Consider the following 20469-nt stretch of genomic DNA (forward strand, 5'->3'; position numbering starts at 1 on the left):
GTGAGCATGCTAAAGCCTGAAGCCTCGGCCAAGGTTCACATGTGCTTTTATCTCCTTTATTTATTAGACATCATACGTTAGTAAATGAACACTCGTTTTACTCTGCGCACGTTCCACATTACGTGCAACGAATTTCACCTCCCTGTGCCTTGTATTTATTGTTATTTTTTTAAAACGATTCTGTACACCTTCATTGAGGCCTGGTTGCAAGTCACCGTCTACATTTCCAAAAGAAGACATAATTACTGTTTAATGGAAAATGTTTTTTGAGTTTTTTTACATCCTATAATAATCGACCGCAGTGAACACACGGTCGTGTTAAAAGATTGGCCTTTAAAACCCTTCTTAAATCGTTCTTTTGAAGGGGGAGGGGGGGCAGACATCACACAAACAAATGACTCTTTTTCAATTCATTTCACCAACATCCGTGATCTTTCTTCGAATCTTTCCTCCATTGAACAACATCGAGCAAGCTCCTATCCTAATATCTTGCTTCTCTCAGAGACCCAAATATAACATGATCTTCTTATTAATGCTTTTAACATTTCGAACGACAACCTTCGCTCACGATTCCGCTTCAAAGAAGGAGTCTGTGTCCACTCCAACATCAACACGCATGCTGTATGCCTTGTGGACCTCAAATCTCCAAACTTTGATGTCATCTGGCTTAAGATTCATCTCCCGACCATCACTATCTTTCTCTGTTTCACTTACTGCTCTCCCAATTCAACAAACTTTATAGCTTTCTTTGACTATCTTAACTCTTGCCATGAGGCCATGAGGCCATGACATCCGAAAACCCTCAAGCAGAATTTCTCTCTCTCGGAGACTTCAATGTACACCACAGAGAGTTGCTGAAATCTTCCTACATGGATGTTGGGGGAATTGAAGCTCTTACATTTTCCATTCGTAATGATTTGGAACAAATTATCACTCACCCTACCGATATCCCAGATCGTCATGACCACACTACCAATACTTTGGATTTACTCTTCACCTCCAATCCATTGCATTACAACTACACAATTTCACCTCCAATTGGTTCTTCTGACCACAATCTTGTGAACATCACTTTACTTACCACCACCACTTCTCCTCCAACTGCTCCGACGAATAATGCTGACTATTAACATTTTAATAATGCTGACTGGACTGGTTTACGTAACTTATTTTCTGACTTTCCCTGGAAAGACGACTGCCTCTCCTCAGGCAATGCCTCTATCTCTGCTAAATGTAGAGCTGAGGTTATTGTTGCAGGAATGGAGGCTTATATACCTTTCTCTTTCAAATTTATCTCTTACCAATTATTGGTTCAATAATTCCTGCTCTGCAGCCGTTCATGCAAGGGATGCCGCATATTGGACATGGAAAAACTCTTCTTCCTCTGACTCGGATTCAGCTTTCATATCCGCCAGAAACCATGGCAAACATGTTATTCGTGAGGAGAAGCATTCCTTTATTCAAAAGAAATGTGACAACATCTTATCCTCTTCCACGAATAGATTTTTTCTGATCCTTAGCTAAAAGTATCTCCAACAACTTATGTCGCTCTACCATTCCTTCGCTTTTCCGTTCCAATCATACTATCGCTGTCTCTCTGACCGATAAAGCAACTCTTGTTGGTTCTCTTTTCTCCTCTAACTCCACACTGGATGACTCTAACATTCCACCTCCCTCCGATGCTCCCCTCACCAATCCTATGTCCCTCCCTATAATCTCTTTTCATGCAGTCAAAAAAATACTCCTCTCTCTGGACATAAGCAAGGCCGATGGGCAAGATGGCCTATTTTAAAGAAGGGTGATCATTCAAACCCTTCTAACTACCGTCCTATTGTTATAACTTCTACTATTTTCAAAGTCTTTGAATGTCTACTCAATTCCCATTTTCTCAAGCATCTTCAATCTCACAGTTTTCGATCTGACCATCAATACGGCTTTCGCAAGGCAAGATCTACAGGTGATATCCTTTCTTACATTATGAATGTCTGGGCCTCTTCTTTGAGAGACTGGGGAATCCTTTGTTGTCGGCCTTGATATCTCAAAAGCCTTTGACAGCTTGGCATCCCGTCTGATATCAAAACTTCCCTCTTTCGGCTTTCCTCCTTCACTCTGCTCTCTCACATCGAACTTTCTCTCCAACTGCTCTTTCCCTGTAATTTTTGATGGTTCAACATCCCCCTCCTCCCCCTTCCATATCAACAGAGGTGTCCCTCAGGGTTCCATTCTGTCTCCAACACTCTTCCTTCTTTTTATCAATGACCTTCTTTCTTCCACAAATAACCAAATGCACTCGTATGCTGATGACTCAACATTACATTCCTTCCCATTTGCCTCGTCTTCCCTCACTCGATCTGCATCTCGTTTCATCACAGCCACCTCTTTAAATTCGGATATGGACAAAATCTCCCAATGGGGCAAATGTCATCAAGTTAAATTTAATGTTTCAAAAACTCAATTTCTTCTCATCTCTCTCTTTCTAAAACTCCTCTCAACTCTCCAATCTCCTTTGAAAGCTCTACAATTACACAATGTGATACAATAAACATACGAGGTATCGCTCTAATATCAAATTTATCCTGGAATCCACACATTACGCAAATAACTAAGTCTGCCTCGAAGAAATTAGGAGTCCTGTTCAGATGTCGAAGATTCTTCTCTGAACGGTTGCTCCAACTATATAAAGGATTGTTTCGTCCTTGTATGGAGTACTGCTCTCACATCTGGGGAGGTTCCAGCTCCACATTCTTACTGGGCAGAATTGAATCCAAAGTTATTTGACTTGTAAACTCTACCAATGTGACCACAAAACTCGAACCGCTCAAATTACGCCGCATAGTAGGCTCTCGTTCTCTTTTCTACAGATATTACCTCGGTTTCTGCTCACAAGAACTTGCTGTTTGTGTACCTCCACCATTAGCGAGTCCAAGGAATACTCGACAAGCCTCTACATCACATGATTATTGTGTGGCCATTGGCAACTCAAGGGTGGGCCGGGACGATGTTTGTTTCTTCCCGTCCACTGCCAAACTCTGGAACTCTTCACCTTCTCACGTCTTCCCAAACACTTATGACCTTCCCCTTTTTAAAAAGCAGTTTTTGTACTTCCTCAATAACTCTTAGACTATTCTCTCTTCCCTTATTTTTCTATCAATGCAGTTCCTTTATTTAAGGCTTGGCCTCGATGAGGTCTATTTACTTGAATGACTGGAGCCTTCAACAAAAAAAAAATTGAAAAAAAATACACTCAATTGAATTTTGTGTCGTATGTTGAGACTTGTATTTAATGTTTTGCAAAAATCTGTTGACGATTTGAATTTTTTGGTGAAAAGAACTATTAATGACTTACAGTTATGCAAAAAAGAACAGTTCTGGTTCCGTGGGTTTTGGTGTTGATGTCTTGATGACCAGTTTAATTAACATTGACTTAGAAATCGAGAAAAACCGTCACATGCGTTTAACGATAATGCGAAAACGGTGTAACGGACCATTTTAAAATTGAATTGCCAGTGGATAAAATTGTTTTCATCTTTCACATGAACAATAAGAAAGAATGAAATGGAATGGACCACTTCAAAAAGTAACGTTTGTCGCTGGTGACGTCATCGGTATCCAAAACCGAAGAATTGGGTTATGCAGCAAATTCAAAGCATCAAGGTGCTTTACTTATTTTCATGAGACTTGTGCGACAACTTTTCGGCGATCAAACAAGTTTTTGGGTGCAGTGCCCCCTGCTGGCACCGCTTCGGCATAGCAGTTTCTTGGGGGTTTGACCTCGTCTGGGATGGAATTCAGCCAAGATGAGCACTCAACAGAATGAACATAGGTCAAAACGAAACGTTCCACCACAAAAAAACTACAAATACCTTTCGGCCAAGTGCATGACCCTCGTTGAGAGCCCTTACTTTTCCACAAGATGGCGACAAATACTGATGTAGGTCAAGATATCCGCTGCTGGCATTTTCACCAAATGTTTGCTCCAAGTACAGTCAGTTTGCATGAAGTTCATTAACACATATTTATCTGCCTTTTCCCACGTGATCGTTTGGAATTTTTTTTTCTCCTTCACAGATTGCATTCCACAGCATTGAAACAAAACCTCCAGTTGCGGATAAACGTTCACCCTTGGATCACTGACTGTAACAGGTTCACACCATCTTTTTATAAAAATCCAATGGTTACCAAGTCAATAAATTATGAGTGCAGTTCGTACTCTCATGAGCAAGGGGGTGTGACATTGGTGAGCACATGATGTATTTTCTTTAAGACAGAAATGGAGGATATATGTTTCCTGGTGGTAAAGTGGTTTATTAGGAAGGATTATTTATCTGCTCAATGGAGTGTTTTTGTCTGTCATTCTTTTATTTGCCCCACAAATTACCACCTGAGAGATAAGAGAAAGGATATTGTCTTCATCCGCTGAGAACAGCGCAGAAGAAGATGGCGAGCTGATGCAAAGTGTTGTCCCGTTGCTCGTCAGCAATCATGCCTCACCCCTGAAATTGTCCCTGTCAACTTTGGAAAAAGAAAGAAAGAAAAGAACAGGGCCAAGGGGGGTTTACCCATTTGCAGGTGGTTTGGGAATGGCTAAAGTCTGGGCCTTGTGATCACCTGCTGCCTGTTAGCTTGAACGCATGATCAGACACCTCTAGGGAAGTTTGGCTCTGGAGGTGTATTGAAGTGTTCCCGAGCCATTTCTCCACGGGTACATAGTTCCAAAAAATATGAGATCAAACTTTTTGTTCCCACCAAAGTCATCGCCCTCCACCTGCTCAAAAAACTCATTGCCTGACAAATGCACAAACTTTGGTTTCATGGAGAGATGCTGAGGCCCAAATCGCTGTCATTTCCTCCTTTGGCATCTGTTTGTTTTTGTTTGTGTGTTTTGTGTATTGGCACAGGATTTAAGGTTGGGTCGAATTCTTCAAGATTTGTTACTGTGCATTATCAATTATAATTGTGCATAAATCAATTTAAAGTTTGTCTTTTGTAGAAACTGTACTTCTTGTAGATCTGATGCCTTTTTCATTCCTGGAAGAATTATTGAGTCAAATCACCTCCACGGAGTTAATCCATTTGTAACATTGGAATTGATACCTACAATATATTGTTATTCTAGTTATAGTGTTCCATTGAGTTTGGCCCTTAAAGGCCCTGTCACACCTTGACGATTTAGCCAGCGTATGCTTGACGTATGCAAAATTTGGCTAAAACGCTGGCACACGTCGAATACGTTATGGGTAAGTTTGTATACGTTAAGAGCACGCTGGCATACGTCGTAGTACGCTGGTTTTTTTTCGTAGTACACTGGCATACGTCTTTGTACGCTACGCCGAGGTGTTAGACAAATTTTCCATGCTTGAAATTTGTCGACGTATGCCAGCGTATGACTCACACATTCCGCATACGCTTGGCCATAAGTTGTAGGCACGTTACGCGATCGTTGACACACGTCGACACACGTCACTTTGAAGTTACTCATTAGTCGAAACACGTCGAGGTAATGTTTAGCGTACCGAAACTTATTTCTAACCTATGAGTAACGTGTTGAAGGCACGTTATGCGATTGTTGACACATGTCGACACACGTTACTTGTACGTTACTCATAAGTCGAAACACGTCAAGGTAATGGTTAGCGTCAGTGTTCCTGACTCCCCGTTTTTTTGTTTTTTTTCTTCGGCGTGACAATGATGTTGACACTTCGATTTCTAGTGCGGTTATGATATAATATAATTAATAGGCTGCCGCCACGTGATCGTCGGTGATACGCTGCCGTGCGCTATGCATAAGTTAGACTATCGTTGGGCATAGGTTGTGAACGTCGACAACATTCTCAGCATTCGTTGGTATAAGTTATCTATATGTGATTGAAACGTTCTGTGTACATTACTAATACGATATGCATACGTCCAACACGTTATTATACGCCCAAAATAAAAAAAACATCAATAGTTCAGCGTACGCCAGCGTTTTACATACATTTTGATACCTTGCCATATGCTGGCTAAAACGTTAAGGTGTGACAAGGCCCTAAGACCTGGATCAAAACGCCTAAGGGGATGTGAATGCGTACAAGCTTAAGGCACGACATAACTAACATATGGATGTACATGCAGGAAAAGTACTCAGGTCACACTGTGCCCCCAGGGCATGCCATGCATTGACAAAAACCACTAGGGCACACTTGGAAGGTGTTTGAAGAACTCGGTCTTTATTCATTTACCAAGAAAAGTGTGCTATGTGGGAGCTGTGCCCATCTGGAATAGGTGTTTTGAAGGAGGAGGGAGGAGGGATCCAACTTAAAAACGAAACTAAATATAGGACGATGGTAAATCAACAAGGAGATTGTGGGGAAGCAGGGAGTGAGGTCACAGTATGCAGTTGGGATGAGGTCGTGATGCAATATACGATGGTTATGGATGAGGCAAGTAGCAGTATGCAATAACATACATGCGAGTGTAACGAAATTTACAAAAACAAAAAATATATACGTGATGCACGAGAAAATTTATCTTAAAAATATTCCTTGACATATTCCTATTCCTAGTGAAAGCAAAATCTTCAGCAAATTGATATTCTAATGTTCATTTGCCGTAAAAAAAAAGGGGGGGGGCAGCAAAAAAAACATTTGTCAAGAATGGTGTAAAATGGCCACCTGGAACTTACCCCTACCTTTGTAGCATCCAGTGGAAAGCCACAAATGCGCTCAGTGTAACTCTCACACTGATTAACAGCACCACACATGTAATCCGAACAGTGTGTGTGTGTGTGTGTGTGTGTGTGTGTGTGTGTGTGTGTGTGTGTGTGTGTGTGTGTGTGTGTGTGTGTGTGTGTGTGTGTGTGTGTGTGTGTGCACGCGTGTGCGTGTGTGTTCGTTCTGTGAGAGGCTCCAGTGATTTTTCCCTATCATTACAAAAAAAGAAATCCAACATGGTGGCATCGCCTGACAACAAAAGTGAAACTCCTGTTTGATGAACAACAAAGCCAGTACCAAGTTGATGGTGATATCTGCACCCTAAAGAAAGAAGTTCCTTGGAAGTGTTTAATAATCCAGAATTTGTTTGAACTATAATACATGATCACACAGATGATGATGATTGTGTGTGTGTGTGTGTGTGTGTGTGTGTGTGTGTGTGTGTGTGTGTGTGTGTGTGTGTGTGTGTGTGTTTGGGTGTGTGTGTGTGTGTGTGTGTGTTTGGGTGTGTTATAGAAATGAATGCATTATTGGGAAACATCTGTATTTGTGGAACTCCATGAAGGGTCATAAATTTATTATGTATGCACAAATGGGGAAGAATGGTGGGGGGGGGGAGGAGGCAAAGGTAGAGGAGGGTGGAAGCTGAGGTGGGGGTGGGGGAATGAAATGAAAATTGAGAAAAAGAAGAGAAGGTGGAAGGAAAGGAGAGAGAAAAAAAAACATGAGGGTAGGGAAGTTGATGAATGGAGAGAAAGGAAATGTTGGAGGATATCGAAAGGAACTTCGCCATTTTGCAAACAGTAAACAGATAACCCCCAGTTACCTGAATGTTCAAGTCTAGGTCCTTTTCGATCCCATAAACATCTTGAGTGCCATTTTGGATGTTTGTGCTGCTGTGGCAAAAAAATGATATCCTGACGTTAAAATATTCACATCAATGGATAGAATGATGAGAATACTTTGATCGAGTCAACTTTCAGCAACATGTGAATAACATTTGACCCCCTGCTGCGAAATGACAAGATAATTTTTTTTTAAAGTTAAAGTTAAAACGTTGTGATTGTTACACGAACAAGATATTTTGGACATATGTGTTTTTTTGGATTTAAAATGTGAGGCTGATAACATATGTTTCATCGTGGGCGAGGCAGTTTGAATTGTATGGTAAAGCATACATGCTTTGTACTGTCCATGATAAGATCTGCACATCTGTTTGACTCAAGGGAATCAAACAGATGTGCAGATCTTCCGAACGTGTGGGAAAAGATATTGATAGACTTATACTCTGCTTCAACAACACCATCTGTGTTCATTTAACCACCGCCACAATCTCAAAATCACAACGTCCGCACGCATGTATCTTCTCATCCTGATGTATCTATATCCTCAGTGCTCTTGTTTCTGCACCACCACCCCCCAACCTTATTCTCAGTGAGTTCATGCATAAGGGGAAGCGGAAAACGCATCAAAATACAGGAAGTTAATGAATGGGGCGTTACTGAATAGTGGTGAAAGACGAAACAAAGGTAAAGATGTTGGGATAGGAGAGGATCTGAGCTTTGAGGAAGTGTGAAGGGAAGAACAGCGATAAATGAGACAAGTCGGGATTAGAAAAGTAATTGAGAAAGGGCAGATATGTACGAATAATAATTAAAAAAAGAGAAAACGAATCATATATAATTTGATTTGTTCATATAGGTATCGTATATAATCAAATACGATTCATATATGACTACTTTTGCAATTTATTTGGTAGAGTCATTGCAAGTGGTTGAAGATGTTTGATGTGATAGGTGAGGACAGTGTGCACAATAATGTCGAAGAGGAATCAAAGAAGTCGCGGTGGAGTTAAAGAGAGAAGGCTTCTCAACTCCGTTCTTGGCAACTGATTCCCAGAACATTATCTGGGCAGCGACAAGTGCGCCCATGCGGAGATGCCAGGCACAGGTGGGCACAGCCTCCATTGTTCCTTGAGCAGTGGCTTTGGCCTGGCACAAAGCAAAGAGAAAAATTAATGATGGCAGATTGGAAATGATTAATTGGAGGAAAAAATCATTTGCATTACCTGCAAGAAACAAAGTAGATAAAGGATAATAATGCAGTCATTGTTACTTTGTCAGCTTAACAAGTAGCCAATAATCTAATCAATAAAATTTGTCATCTGTCTGTCTGTCTTTTATTCAGAATGATTTATAATAGAAACACATCACCAGATTAAAAATGGAAATTATTTAAGAGATTATGATAATAGGGGAGGAATGGTGGGGGCTTTGGGGTTGGCAGGATGGGCTAGAGGTAAGCACACTCACTTCAAAGCCATTTCGTCTGGGTTTGAATCCCAATCCAGCAATAAACTCAGCTATATAAACCCCTGTCGTTTACTGTATATAGAAATTAACAATGCCAAAAACAAGGGAGAAAACAGAGCACCCAAGGAGGAAAAAAATAATTAACATTTCATTGCAATGATAACTAGAAAGCATCTCAAAATGCAAATCCCATTTGCATCCGCTTTGTACTCGAACTAAACTTGATGAAAACGACATTAAAAAAAAACCTTGTACATTTTATTAATTTGTGTTCTCCACAATCTCATAATAAAGGTTTGTTTAAGATTTGAAGATGAAAACTCAGTTGGTAAAAATGTTACGGCCTTGACGTACACACTAGATTTCAATGGTAAAAAGCATTTCAATTTAACCATTTATGACTGGTCGACTACTTCACTGATGACGTCATCCTGAAAATCCATTATTCCCCATTGGGAGTAGAATGAGATTTGCCAAGTTTCAAATTTTTCTGATCAGGGATTTCAAAGACATCATGCTTAAATTTCTTGGGTTTAAACCAAGATGTGTCTGCCATATCACCTGACTTATGACATCACAATTATAATTAAAATATTCTCCATAAGGGGTCACTTCAATCCTGAAAATTTTGTGTCAATCGGACGACTTGTTGCTGAGAAAAAAATGGTAAAAAATAATATGATTCATGTTGGCAAGTGATGTTTGCTGGAACAGTGAGACAGCAAAGATGAAATGAAAACCCCAAAACGCCAAAAAATGGTCGAACAAAAATAATAATTACTAGAACTGCCACTTTATAACTGCTGGCAGTGATGACCGGGTACCAAGACATCCGGCTTTGATACAAATACCACCCTGCTTTGATACAACATGGGACTGATGAGTCACCGACCGAGTAACACGAAGTGTTCAATCTATTTATTACGTATGCAGTTAGCCCTTTTTCCTGGAGACATTGTCGGTATCAATTGAATTGGCGTTTAAATTATCTGAACACGAAGCAATAAATGTGCAGGAAATGTCACCGTGGGTCTACAGGGTAAACCGGAATCCCGCCGAGTAATACGGAGCCCCCCCCCCCATATGTCTCTCCAGTATGCGGGATTGATGAGTTATGGACCAAGTAACACGCCACATTCAATCAAATTTTTACATAAGCAATTCTCCCTTTATCCTGAATACATAGTCGGTATAAATTGAATTTTGTTTAAATAACCTGAACACAAAGTAATAAATGTGGAAACCATGGGCACAGAGGGTAAAGCGGAATTCCCCTTAGTATAATAAGGGCCCACACATTTCTCTATGATGCGGGATTCACAAGTTATAAACTGAGGAACAGGCCACGTCCATCCATTTATTTTGTTCACAGTTTTTTTTTTTGTATACCTTGGTCGAGGCTCGTATGAGAGCGAACACACAACTCACAGCAAGGGGACATGAGACAAGAGGGGTGGGAGTGGAAGGGACAAAACAGTGGGGAACAGACACATTAGGTGAACTGTGGAAGGGAGAGGGATGGGGATGGGACGGGGAACATGGCGAAGAGAAGATGGACATTACAGGGACTTTCAGGAAGGAAAGCAGGGGAATTGAAGGAAGTGGGCTTGGGTGGATTATCGGGGGTAGAAAAGATCGAGGATTTGGATGGGGGAAGATAAGAGGTGGTGGTGAACAGCTGTTTTGAAAGCCTGGAGGGAAGAATGGGAAAGAATAGAGTGAGGAAGTTTATTCCAAAGGCGGGAAAAAAGAGGAATGAAAGAGTGAAGATGAGCAGTGATTCGTGATTTTGGTAGTTTTACCAGAAGGGGGTTGTTGGCGGACCTTGAGCGCCCTGTGGAAATGTGGTGGGGACAAATCGCAGAGAGAGCAGGGGGGGGGGGCAAGGCTGGAGAGGAGTCGGTAGAAGACAGAAAGACCACCGACCAACCTGCGGTGATTGAGTGAGAGGCCCAAAGACTCAGCCTCATTGCGGGAGATGCTGATGATCTTGAATGCCCTGGTTTCGACAGCGTGAAGCCGAGAAAGGTGGGAGGCAGGAGCACCAGCCCAGAGGGGAGAGCAGTACTCCATCAGGCTACGGACAAAAGCTTTGTACGTGGTTAGGAGCTCAAGAAGGCCGAGGAAGGACTTTGCACGACGGAGAATTCCCAGTCGGCGACTGGCTTTTGAGGCGAGGTTGGAAATGTGACTTTCCCAGGAAAGGTCATGGCAGAAAGTGAGACCCAGAAGCTTGAAAGAAAAGACTTCTTCCAGAGGATTGTTGAGAAAGTGGATGGGGGGGGGTTTTCTAAACGGTCGTTTCGAAGAGACCTAGTGAGAGTGTGAGATTTGTTTGGATTGAAAGACATGTTCCATGTGTTGGACCAGTTTGTGATTTTATCCATATCTGCAGTGAGCGAAGAAGCTGCTGCTTGCTGGTCTGAGGGATGACAGATGGTACGGCAGAGGGTGGAGTCGTCGGCAAAGAGAAATAGAGGATTTTCCAGAGAGTCGGAGAGATCATTGATGAAAACCAGAAAAAGAACAGGGCCCAGAACGCTACCTTGAGGAACTCCAGCCTGCACAGGAAGAGGGGATGAAAGAACTCCATTTAGGGCCACACGTTGACTGCGACAGGAGAGGAAGTCTGCGAGCCATGAGTGGAGATGGCCTTGAATACCATGGGAAGAGAGTTTGGTGAGTAGGGCAGGGTGCCAGACTGTGTCAAAAGCACGTGATATGTCCAGGGATACGGCTCGGATTTCCTATCTGGCATTGAGGACCTCCATCCATTGATGGGAGAGCAGAAGCAGCATATCCAGGGTAGAGTGACCTGGTCTGAAACCAAATTGATGATTGGAAATCAAGCCATTGGAGAAGAGGAAGGATTTCATGTCTGAAGCGATGATGGATTCCATAACCTTGCTGATGATTGGGAGAAGGCTGATTGGTCTGTAGTTGCAGGGATCTGTTTTTGCACCTTTTTATGCAGGGCAGTGATGTTAGCAGATTTCCAAGCAGATGGCAGATGACCTTGGGCAAATGAGAGGGTGAATAGAACAGAGAGAGGGTGAGCAAGAGCAGGCTTTGAGGACACGTGGGCTGATGCCGTCTGGACCGGTTGCAGAATCTGACTCGAGGTTTGAAAGCAAGCTCTCCACCTTGTCAGGAGAAAAGGATACAGAGTCCAGGGACAGTTGGGTGCAACTGGGTAAAGTGGGTAGAGAAAGTGATGGGTTTAGGACACAAGATTTAGCTGCAAACACCGAGTTTAGATATTCAGCTTTATCACGTGTGGTATCACCAGTGCGGCCATTTGAGGTAAGGGAGGGGATGGAGGGGGAACATACACCAGAAACAGATTTGATTAAACGCCACCAGGATTTTGAGGAGGGAGAGAGGTTTGAGAGTTCAGACTTGAGATGAGAAAGATGTTGTTTTCTGGCTCTCCTGAGGGTAGATACACACTTGTTCCGAGCTTTGTGGAAAGAACTGAGATTGCCCTTTGTTGGGTTTGCTTTCCATGAGGCAAAGGCAAGTTGTTTCAGGACAACTGCCTCGCCACAAGCTTCAGTCAACCAAGGGCGGGAGGAAGGGTAAGACAACTGAACACGAGAGGGGATAAATCTGTGCATGAGGGAGAGCAAGTTTCTTTGAAAGAATTCCCAGGATGAGTTGATGTTTGAGAAAGTAGTGATAGGAGACCAGTCTGTAAGTTTGATGGCTGCTCGGAGACCCTGCCAGTCGGCTTGAGTGAAATGCCAGACTCGACGGCGGTGAGGTGGTTCTCTGATAACAGCCAGAGAGATGTCCACTTTGACAAGGACGTGGTCAGAAGAACCGATTGGAGCGAAAGAAGAGCAGCAGATATTGTCAGGGAAATTTGTCAAAATCAGATCCAGAAGAGATGGAGTACCATTGGTTGAGATCCGGGTCGGGAAGTTGACCGATTGAGTCAGTCCTAATGAGTCGCAGAAAGCTTTTGCTGAGGTGCCATGGCAGGTGAGAGAGGTACCAACACCTAGCCAACTGGTGTGATGACAATTGAAGTCACCACATAAGAGGAAGAGAGAGTTTGGATGAGAACATAGAAGATGGTCCATGTTTTCGGATAGTGAGGTGTAGATGGAGTCATCACTGTTCGGTGGACGGTACAGTACACATATAAACATGAGGTGGGAGTGGAGGGGAAGCCGAAGCCAGAGGTATTCCTGGGGGTGTGGGGGAGTGAGAGCAGTGCATGGAGAGTGAGGAATAGAGTCTTTGATGAAGAGAGCAACACCTCCACCAGGACGAGGCTCAGGTCTGTCATACCGTAAGAGGGAGTAACCGGGGAGAGATACTTGGGAGTCAGACACGTCTTGGGAGAGGAAAGTTTCTGTTAGGCAGATAATGCCTGGTTTGTCAGTGGCAACCTGTATGGAAAGATCTGAAAGGTTTGAGCGAAGGCCATGGATATTTGAGGTCCACACTTTTAATGAAGAGGTAGGGGAGGAGGCTTTGGGTGCAGGAGGTGGAGGGGGAGGGGGAGGGTAGGACAAGGGATGAGGGGGGGAGGTAAGGAGGGTTGTTGAAAGAGTGTGGGGTATTGCAGAATAGCGAGGGGAGGGGGCCGAATGAGGAGGAGAAAAGGCTCTGTGGTGCTGAGGCAGAGGGGGGACAAGAGACAAGGAAGAAGGCATTTGAGGAGGTGGAGTGAAGAGATGGAGGTGAGAGGGCAGTGGAGGGAGGCAGCTTGGTGGATGAGAGGGGGGTCAACTTTGAGAAGGATGAGTGAGGGGATGAAAGGTGGGAGAAAGGTGAGGGGGAATTTTTGAGAGAGGTGAGAGGGAGGCTTGGAGGGAGAAGAGTGGGATGGTTGCTTTGAGAGTGAGAGTGAGGGGTGAGGGGGTGAGGGGGTGAGTTGGCACTGAAGTTGGAAAAAAAGAATGGTTGATGGAAAGCGAACATCCAAGGCAAACTGTGGTTTTTAAAAGTTTTAGGTCAGAGATGCGATTTAACACAATTCTTGATGGATTTTTTTTAGGTCAGTTGAACATTTTTCCTGGGGCCATCATTTGTATCAATTGAATTGGTACTCCTGTAGCCTCAAATGCATGCAGATGCAGCCAAGTGAGCTTTATGCAAAATTGTTTTCTCAAAGTTCTCAGATTCAGATGATTAAATAATTCTCTCTGCCAGACCTTGTGGCCAATCTGTATTGGTGGAACTCCATAAAGGGTCATAAATTTATTATGTATGCACGAATGGGGGAAAATGAGATAGAAGGGAGTGGAAGCTAAAGGCCCTGTCACACCTTGACGATTTCGCCAACGTATGCCTGACGTATGCAAAATTGGGCTAAAACGCTGGCACACGTCGAATATGTTATGGGTAAGTTTGTATACGTTAAGATCATGCTGAAAGACATTGCGATACGTCGTAGTACGCTGGCTTTCATCGTTGTACTTTGCGGTTGTCCTCAAATTTTAGCATGCTTGAAATTTTACGACGTATGCCAGTGTATGACTCACACGTTCCGCTACGCTGGCCATAAGTTGTAGGCACGTTATGCGATCGTTGACACACGTCGACACACGTTACTTGTAAGTTACTCATAAGTCGAAACACATCGAGGTAATGATTAGCGTACCCGAAACTTATTTATAACCTATGAGTAACGTGTTGTAGGCACGTTACACGATCGTTGACACACATCGAGGCACGTTATGCGATCGTTGACACACGTCGAGGCACGTTACTTGTAAGTTACTCATAAGTCGAAACACGTCGAGGTAATGCTTAGCGTACCCAAAACTTATTTCTAACCTATGAGTAACATGCTTTGAACCGATGTGTAACGTACCTCCAACGCATATTGACGTATGTAGACGTATTTGATTGACGTCTTCCGGACGACCACAGAGCTTACTGAATGTGTTTCTAATTTACAGCAACCGTATAATAGGTATTGGCAGCGTTTAAAAAAAAACAACAACAACAATAACTTCTGATATTTCATCACGGCAGTTATGTCACGTCCGATTGCCTCTTCAGTTTGCTCATGTCTTATTCTTAGTTCCTCCTCTGTGAATATTTTCTGTTTGAAGATATTGTCACGTCGACATCGAAACTTAAAAGCAAATGTCCGAATATATTTTAAAATTCGTGATAGACTAAAAAATAAATAAATAATAAAAACAACAACAACAACTTCAGATATTTTGTCACGTGCCTTCACGGAGCCAAGGAGAAAAAAAGAAAATGTGCCTTGACGGAGAAAATAAGTTTCGGGTATGCTAAACATTACCTCGACGTGTTTTGATTTATGAGTAACTTACAAGGAACTTGTGTCGACGTGTGTCAACGATCGCATATCGTGCCTACAACTTATTCCCAGCGTAGCGGAACGTGTGAGTCATATGGCGAGTACGTCGTAAAATTTTCAACATGCTTGAAATTTCATGACGTACTAAACGTACCACGAAATATGACAGCGTACTTCATCGTTTTTCAGCATGCTCTTAACATATACACAACTTACCCATACCGTATTCGACGTGTGCCAGCGTTTTAGACACATTTTTCATCGGTTGGCATATGCTGGCTAAATCGTCAAGGTGTGACTGCGTGGTTGACACTTCCAATTCTCAGGCGGTTATGATTTAAATCGGCGCGCGGCATGTTTTTCACAGGCTACGCCACGAGTTCGTCGGCGATACGTGCAGCGCGCTATGCCTAAGTTAAACTATCGTTGGGCATAGGTTCTGAACGCCGACAACAAGCTAAGCATTCGTTGGTATAAGTTATCTATAAGACAACGAAACGTTCTGTGCCCATTACTAATATGTTATGCATACGACCAACACGTTATGAATACGATCAAAACTTTAAAAAAAACATCAAAATTTCATCGTACGCCAACGTTTTACATACATTTTTATACGTTGCCATTGCCGGCTAAATCGTCAAGATGTGACAGCGCCTTAAGGTGGGGGTGGGGGTGGGGGAATGAAATGAAAATTGGAGAAAAAGAGTAAACATTATTTAATATTTTTCCTTTAATCCAATATGGCTGCCAAACTATATGACCTATATCAAAAGGAGGTTGGAACTGTTTGTCATGGATAGGCGGTCATACCTGTAAAGTTTTGCCCCAATCTGTTGTACCGTTTCAGAGTAGAGGACTTTAATTTTCAATCCAATATGGCTAACGAACCACGTGACCTATGATCTTTGACGAACCACGTGACCTAATGAACCACGTGATCATAAACTTATATTCTGCTTCTAATGGGATAGGGGATCATGCTTGTTGAGTTTTGTGTTGATCGGAAAAGGTGCGCTTTTCTATCCAAGATGGCCACCAAACCATGTGACTGTGACATCATAATTTTCATCATATATGCAACCATGGCGTTTGATGATAGTTTCAAAGCTTCGCTTCGATAGGATAAGTGGTTCCAGAGAAAACATTATTTGATATTTTTCTTCAATCCAATATGGCTGCCAAACCATGTGACCTATCAATTATTCATTAACAAACTTATATCCCCAACCTTTGGAGAATATGTGTGTGAAGTTCCCCGGGATCTGACCAGCCTTTCTGGAGAAGTTTGAAGGTCTTAGGGTAAATTCAATATGGCCGCCAAACCATGTGACGTATCAATGAGAAATTAACAAACTTGTAAAATGATGCCATGGGGAATGTGTGTGTAATGTTTCACCTCAATCTGTCTTGCCGTTCTGGAGAAGAAGATTAAAAAAATATATATATATATTCAAAACAATATAAACTGCCGAACCACGTCACGCATAATAATTTTTTTTTCTACGGTCATTTATTGCATAGATGACACTCAAGAAATTTCAGATTTTTTCCCATGTAACGTTCTCCCTGTCGAATTCTCACTGGAATACCACTTCACCAATAACGTCACGAAAAAATCAAACGTGTTCCCCATTGGGAGTTCATTAACATGTGCCGAGTTTCAATTTTTTTCGTTGTGTGGTTTCAGAGATACGGAGGTCCAAAGTTTTTCAAAGATGGCGCCCGCACCACGTGACCTATGACATAATTGTCAATGAAGTATGCTCTCAAAAAAGATAATACTACGGAGAAAACTTTGTGTCGATCGCACTTACGGTTGCCGAGAAAATGAATTTTAAAGCAAAAAAACCCGAAAATTGCCGAAATTGCTGGCGGAAGAAAAATAATAAACAGAGCAAAAACAATAGCTTACCCAGCCTTGTAGGCTTGGTAGTCCAATACTAAAAATAGGACCACACCCCCTTAGGACCACAAAAAATACAGACCCCCTTAGACCCTGATTCATTTTTTTTTAATACCGTGAACAAACTTTAGTACATCATGGGTGATGAAGGTTGTGGTCAAGTTTCATCGAAATTGCGTGTGTAGTTTCAGAGAAGAGCAAATACCTATTTTTGGGGGGGGGCAGGGGGGAGGTGGGGAGGGGAAGAGGGTTTAAAACAAACCCCATAGAACCCCTTAATGAGCACAAATTTTGATGGGGGTCAATATACCTTCGTTAGGCATCAGATAGGAAACTTGTGGACAAGTTTCATCAAAATCCTGTGTTTGGTTCAAGCGATAATGACTGGTGTTTACGGACTGACTGACTGACTGACTGACTCACCTACAGACACAGCTCGATCGCATAAGCTCACCTGATTAAATTCCATGTGAGCTAATAATAATAATGGAAAATTATTTCAACAAAATTATTAATTTGTCTTCTCCATGTTCTCAAAATAAAGCTTTGTTCAAAATTTGATGACAAATGCTCAAATTGTAAAAATAAAGTTACGTCACAGACAGACATACACAAGTGATTGCAAAACCCCGTCTTCTGCTGCGTGGGGGGTGGGCTAACTAGAAAGTTTACAGAACATGTTACCCCCATTGCATGCAGTGTTCAAGTGCTGTATATACTTCAATTGAAATAAAATAATGACATTGAAGATCGTTAAAAAAATTCCAGAAGTTTAGCATGATTGAAGCAGTCTTATACTGTTGTGGGCCGGAGTTCGGTGGCGAGGACGACCGCCAAATGGAGCAGTCGGGCCGTCTCCCACCAAACACCGGAATTGCAAGGTCGTAACCCTTGGATAACTCCAAAAGATCACGGGTCCCTTAGCAGACCGTGGTCACCAATATTTTGACAGCGTGGGGTAGGGTTAATTGCCTAATTTCAATATACCGAAGTACCCACGCTGTCTAACTACCGGGGAAGCCACACCCTCGGCCGACTTTGTCCAAACCGAGTCGCTGTTGTCGAACCGAGTCAAACCGACTCGGATCCGGCGTAACCGAGCAGGAGTTACCAAAGCCGTGCCGGTCCAATGACAACTTACGGCACCGACGACCTCGCTATTTCTCAAGCACGAACCGTGCTGGGTCAATTGAAGAAAACACAGGCAACAAACTGGAACATTTAATAATTGGGGGTTTATTTATAATAGACAATAATCAGAAAGAGAGACACAGAGCAGAGTTTCAACCGAATAAAAGCAATGCAAACAATGTACAATGAAAAACACTTAAATCAATCCTACTTAAAGACAGGGCCCACGAACACACACACACACACACCCAACAGAAATGGACCCTGTCGGGTCTTTATTTTGGCCTTTCAGCTCGGAGAGAAGGCGAGCTGAGGGCCAGAGCCTACTCTTGCACCTGTCCACCTCGTGCGGTCTGGTCGAGCTTGTCCGGTGGTGGGACTCGAACCCACCGCCACAATGCAGCACCAAGCACCAGGGACGGGGGAATGAGCAACGGACGCCAGCCAGCACGAAGGCGAGAGATCACGAGGTGACTGGCGATCAAGCCCTAAGAAGCTTTCCCTGATCGGGCGACACCAGGCGAGGCAGACCAAGACCACCAGACAGAACGCGCCGATCACTCTGGCTCTCTTGAAGTGGGAGCGATCTCTTTCATCGCCACTCGCCTCCTGATTGGGCGGTTGCATCGCGCGATTCGCTGGCCGTCCCTCATTGGACAGGTCCACTGTAGGCGGGGCAACTCCCACCTTTCTGGGGCGGAGTCGGAGCTGAGACGATTGTAGCTCTGCCTACCTCCTCACCTAAGGCCACGTGCGTAATGGCGACGGTGGAGCAAGGCGACAGTCCGCTGTTGTTGTAGTTGATGTATAAATTCTAACTATAAAATAACTCGTAGCGCACACATAAAATTCCCATTAGACAGAATGAGGGATTCTAACTATAAACACATACTTATCGAAATAACTAAGCTTATTGACTGCTGTCTGTCTGTGTGCACAAGGTTTCCAGATTCGTAACAATACATCATCCTTATACACCACCCGATTTAACATGTCCGAGTACTGCAAAACAGAAGGCTTTGAAAGTGCCAAAAAGGCGATTTGTGTTCTACAGTATTCAAGTATATAATTCAATTTGAATTAAGTAAAGTTGGAGAATTCCCATAAATAAATTAATTCCGGGTGGAATTTACCGCCGTTAACTCGGTGTCTATTACACTACCCTATCTAACACGTTACATTAGCATGGGTGAAACTGCAGAACTTTTGAAAAAAGGAAAAACAGGATTTTCCTGGGGGGATCCAGGGGTATGTGACCCCAGAAAATTCGGAAAATTTTAAAGCCAAAATATGCATGTTGGGGAGGATCCTGTGCATATTGCAACAAAAAAACGATGGAAATGAAAGTGATATTTGGGGAAGATTTTTTTTTTTTCACCTGAACATTCATTACTGGAGCATGGTGTTGGCTTAACGGTTAGGGTGGCTGGCTTAAGATCATATAATCTTGGGTTCGAGCCCCTCTCCTCTGTTGAATTAACATCAGGTGGGTTGATTCAGCCCGTCATCCTTCCAAGGTTAGCAAAATGAGCAACAGTGGGCACTGCATCAGCGATGGCCAGCGGCCGGAGTCACAAACGTATAAGTGATGGGAATATGTCTGAAAGGGGTTCAAATGCCAGAAGGGAATGGTTTCCGAGGTACTGAGCAGAATAGTCCTCTGGAACCCGGCAGGGCTGAAGGCAGGTATATTGATGGAGGATCCAAGAAGAAATCAACTCTGGACTCTTCAGACGAGTTTCACCAACCAGCGTAAGGCAACGTGGGACGTGCAAGGTACCACAAAGCCAAACAAGAGCTCCTTACACATGAGTAACACTAAGGTACCAATACCAAGGGAATAATCATTCTCAGCGAAACTTCACAAGAAGGGTTGCCCTTTTCAGCACAACACCAGGCACAGAAGATCTCTGTGGAGTAGAATGCTGAAAGACACCAACAAATGGCGGTCATTCTCACCCAAAATGCCAAGCAGTTGGATATTTAGCGTGGAAGGAAAAGACGTCCGGGGCGTTTGAAATCCGAGTCAATCCTTTATTCCACCTGCGACCAACTGACCGGCTCGTCTCTCTTCCGAGCATATTCTGAGCATATCTCGAGTATATTTACATATTATAACATGAAAGGCAAAACGATGCC

The 20469-nt window shown here is 43.0% G+C and overlaps 2 protein-coding genes across 9 annotated transcripts in view; one reads left to right on the forward strand and one right to left on the reverse strand.

The window, feature by feature from the left end:
- The window catches only part of LOC147014765 (uncharacterized), a 199316-nt gene that overhangs the window by 124745 nt on the left and 54102 nt on the right, over positions 1-20469 (forward strand). Inside the window, exon 5 of one of the 8 annotated variants that reach the window (XM_085853021.1) lies at positions 4069-4851. The exons of the other annotated variants lie outside the window; for them this stretch is intronic. The gene's annotated coding sequence lies outside the window, so the exon portion shown is untranslated. Of the gene's footprint in view, positions 1-4068; positions 4852-20469 lie in introns of those variants that run through there. 8 annotated transcript variants of the gene reach the window in all.
- The window catches only part of NID1 (nidogen 1), a 131595-nt gene continuing 117314 nt past the window's right edge, over positions 6189-20469 (reverse strand). Inside the window, exon 20 of the mRNA XM_085853016.1 lies at positions 6189-8683. Within this exon, the coding sequence (XP_085709142.1) occupies positions 8562-8683 (122 nt within the window). The 3' untranslated portion in view covers positions 6189-8561. The remainder of the gene's footprint in view (positions 8684-20469) is intronic.

This window comes from Eptatretus burgeri, chromosome 13 (assembly GCF_056783735.1).
Source record: "Eptatretus burgeri isolate ZD-2024b chromosome 13, Ebu_testis_v1, whole genome shotgun sequence".
Classification (NCBI taxonomy): domain Eukaryota; kingdom Metazoa; phylum Chordata; class Myxini; order Myxiniformes; family Myxinidae; genus Eptatretus; species Eptatretus burgeri.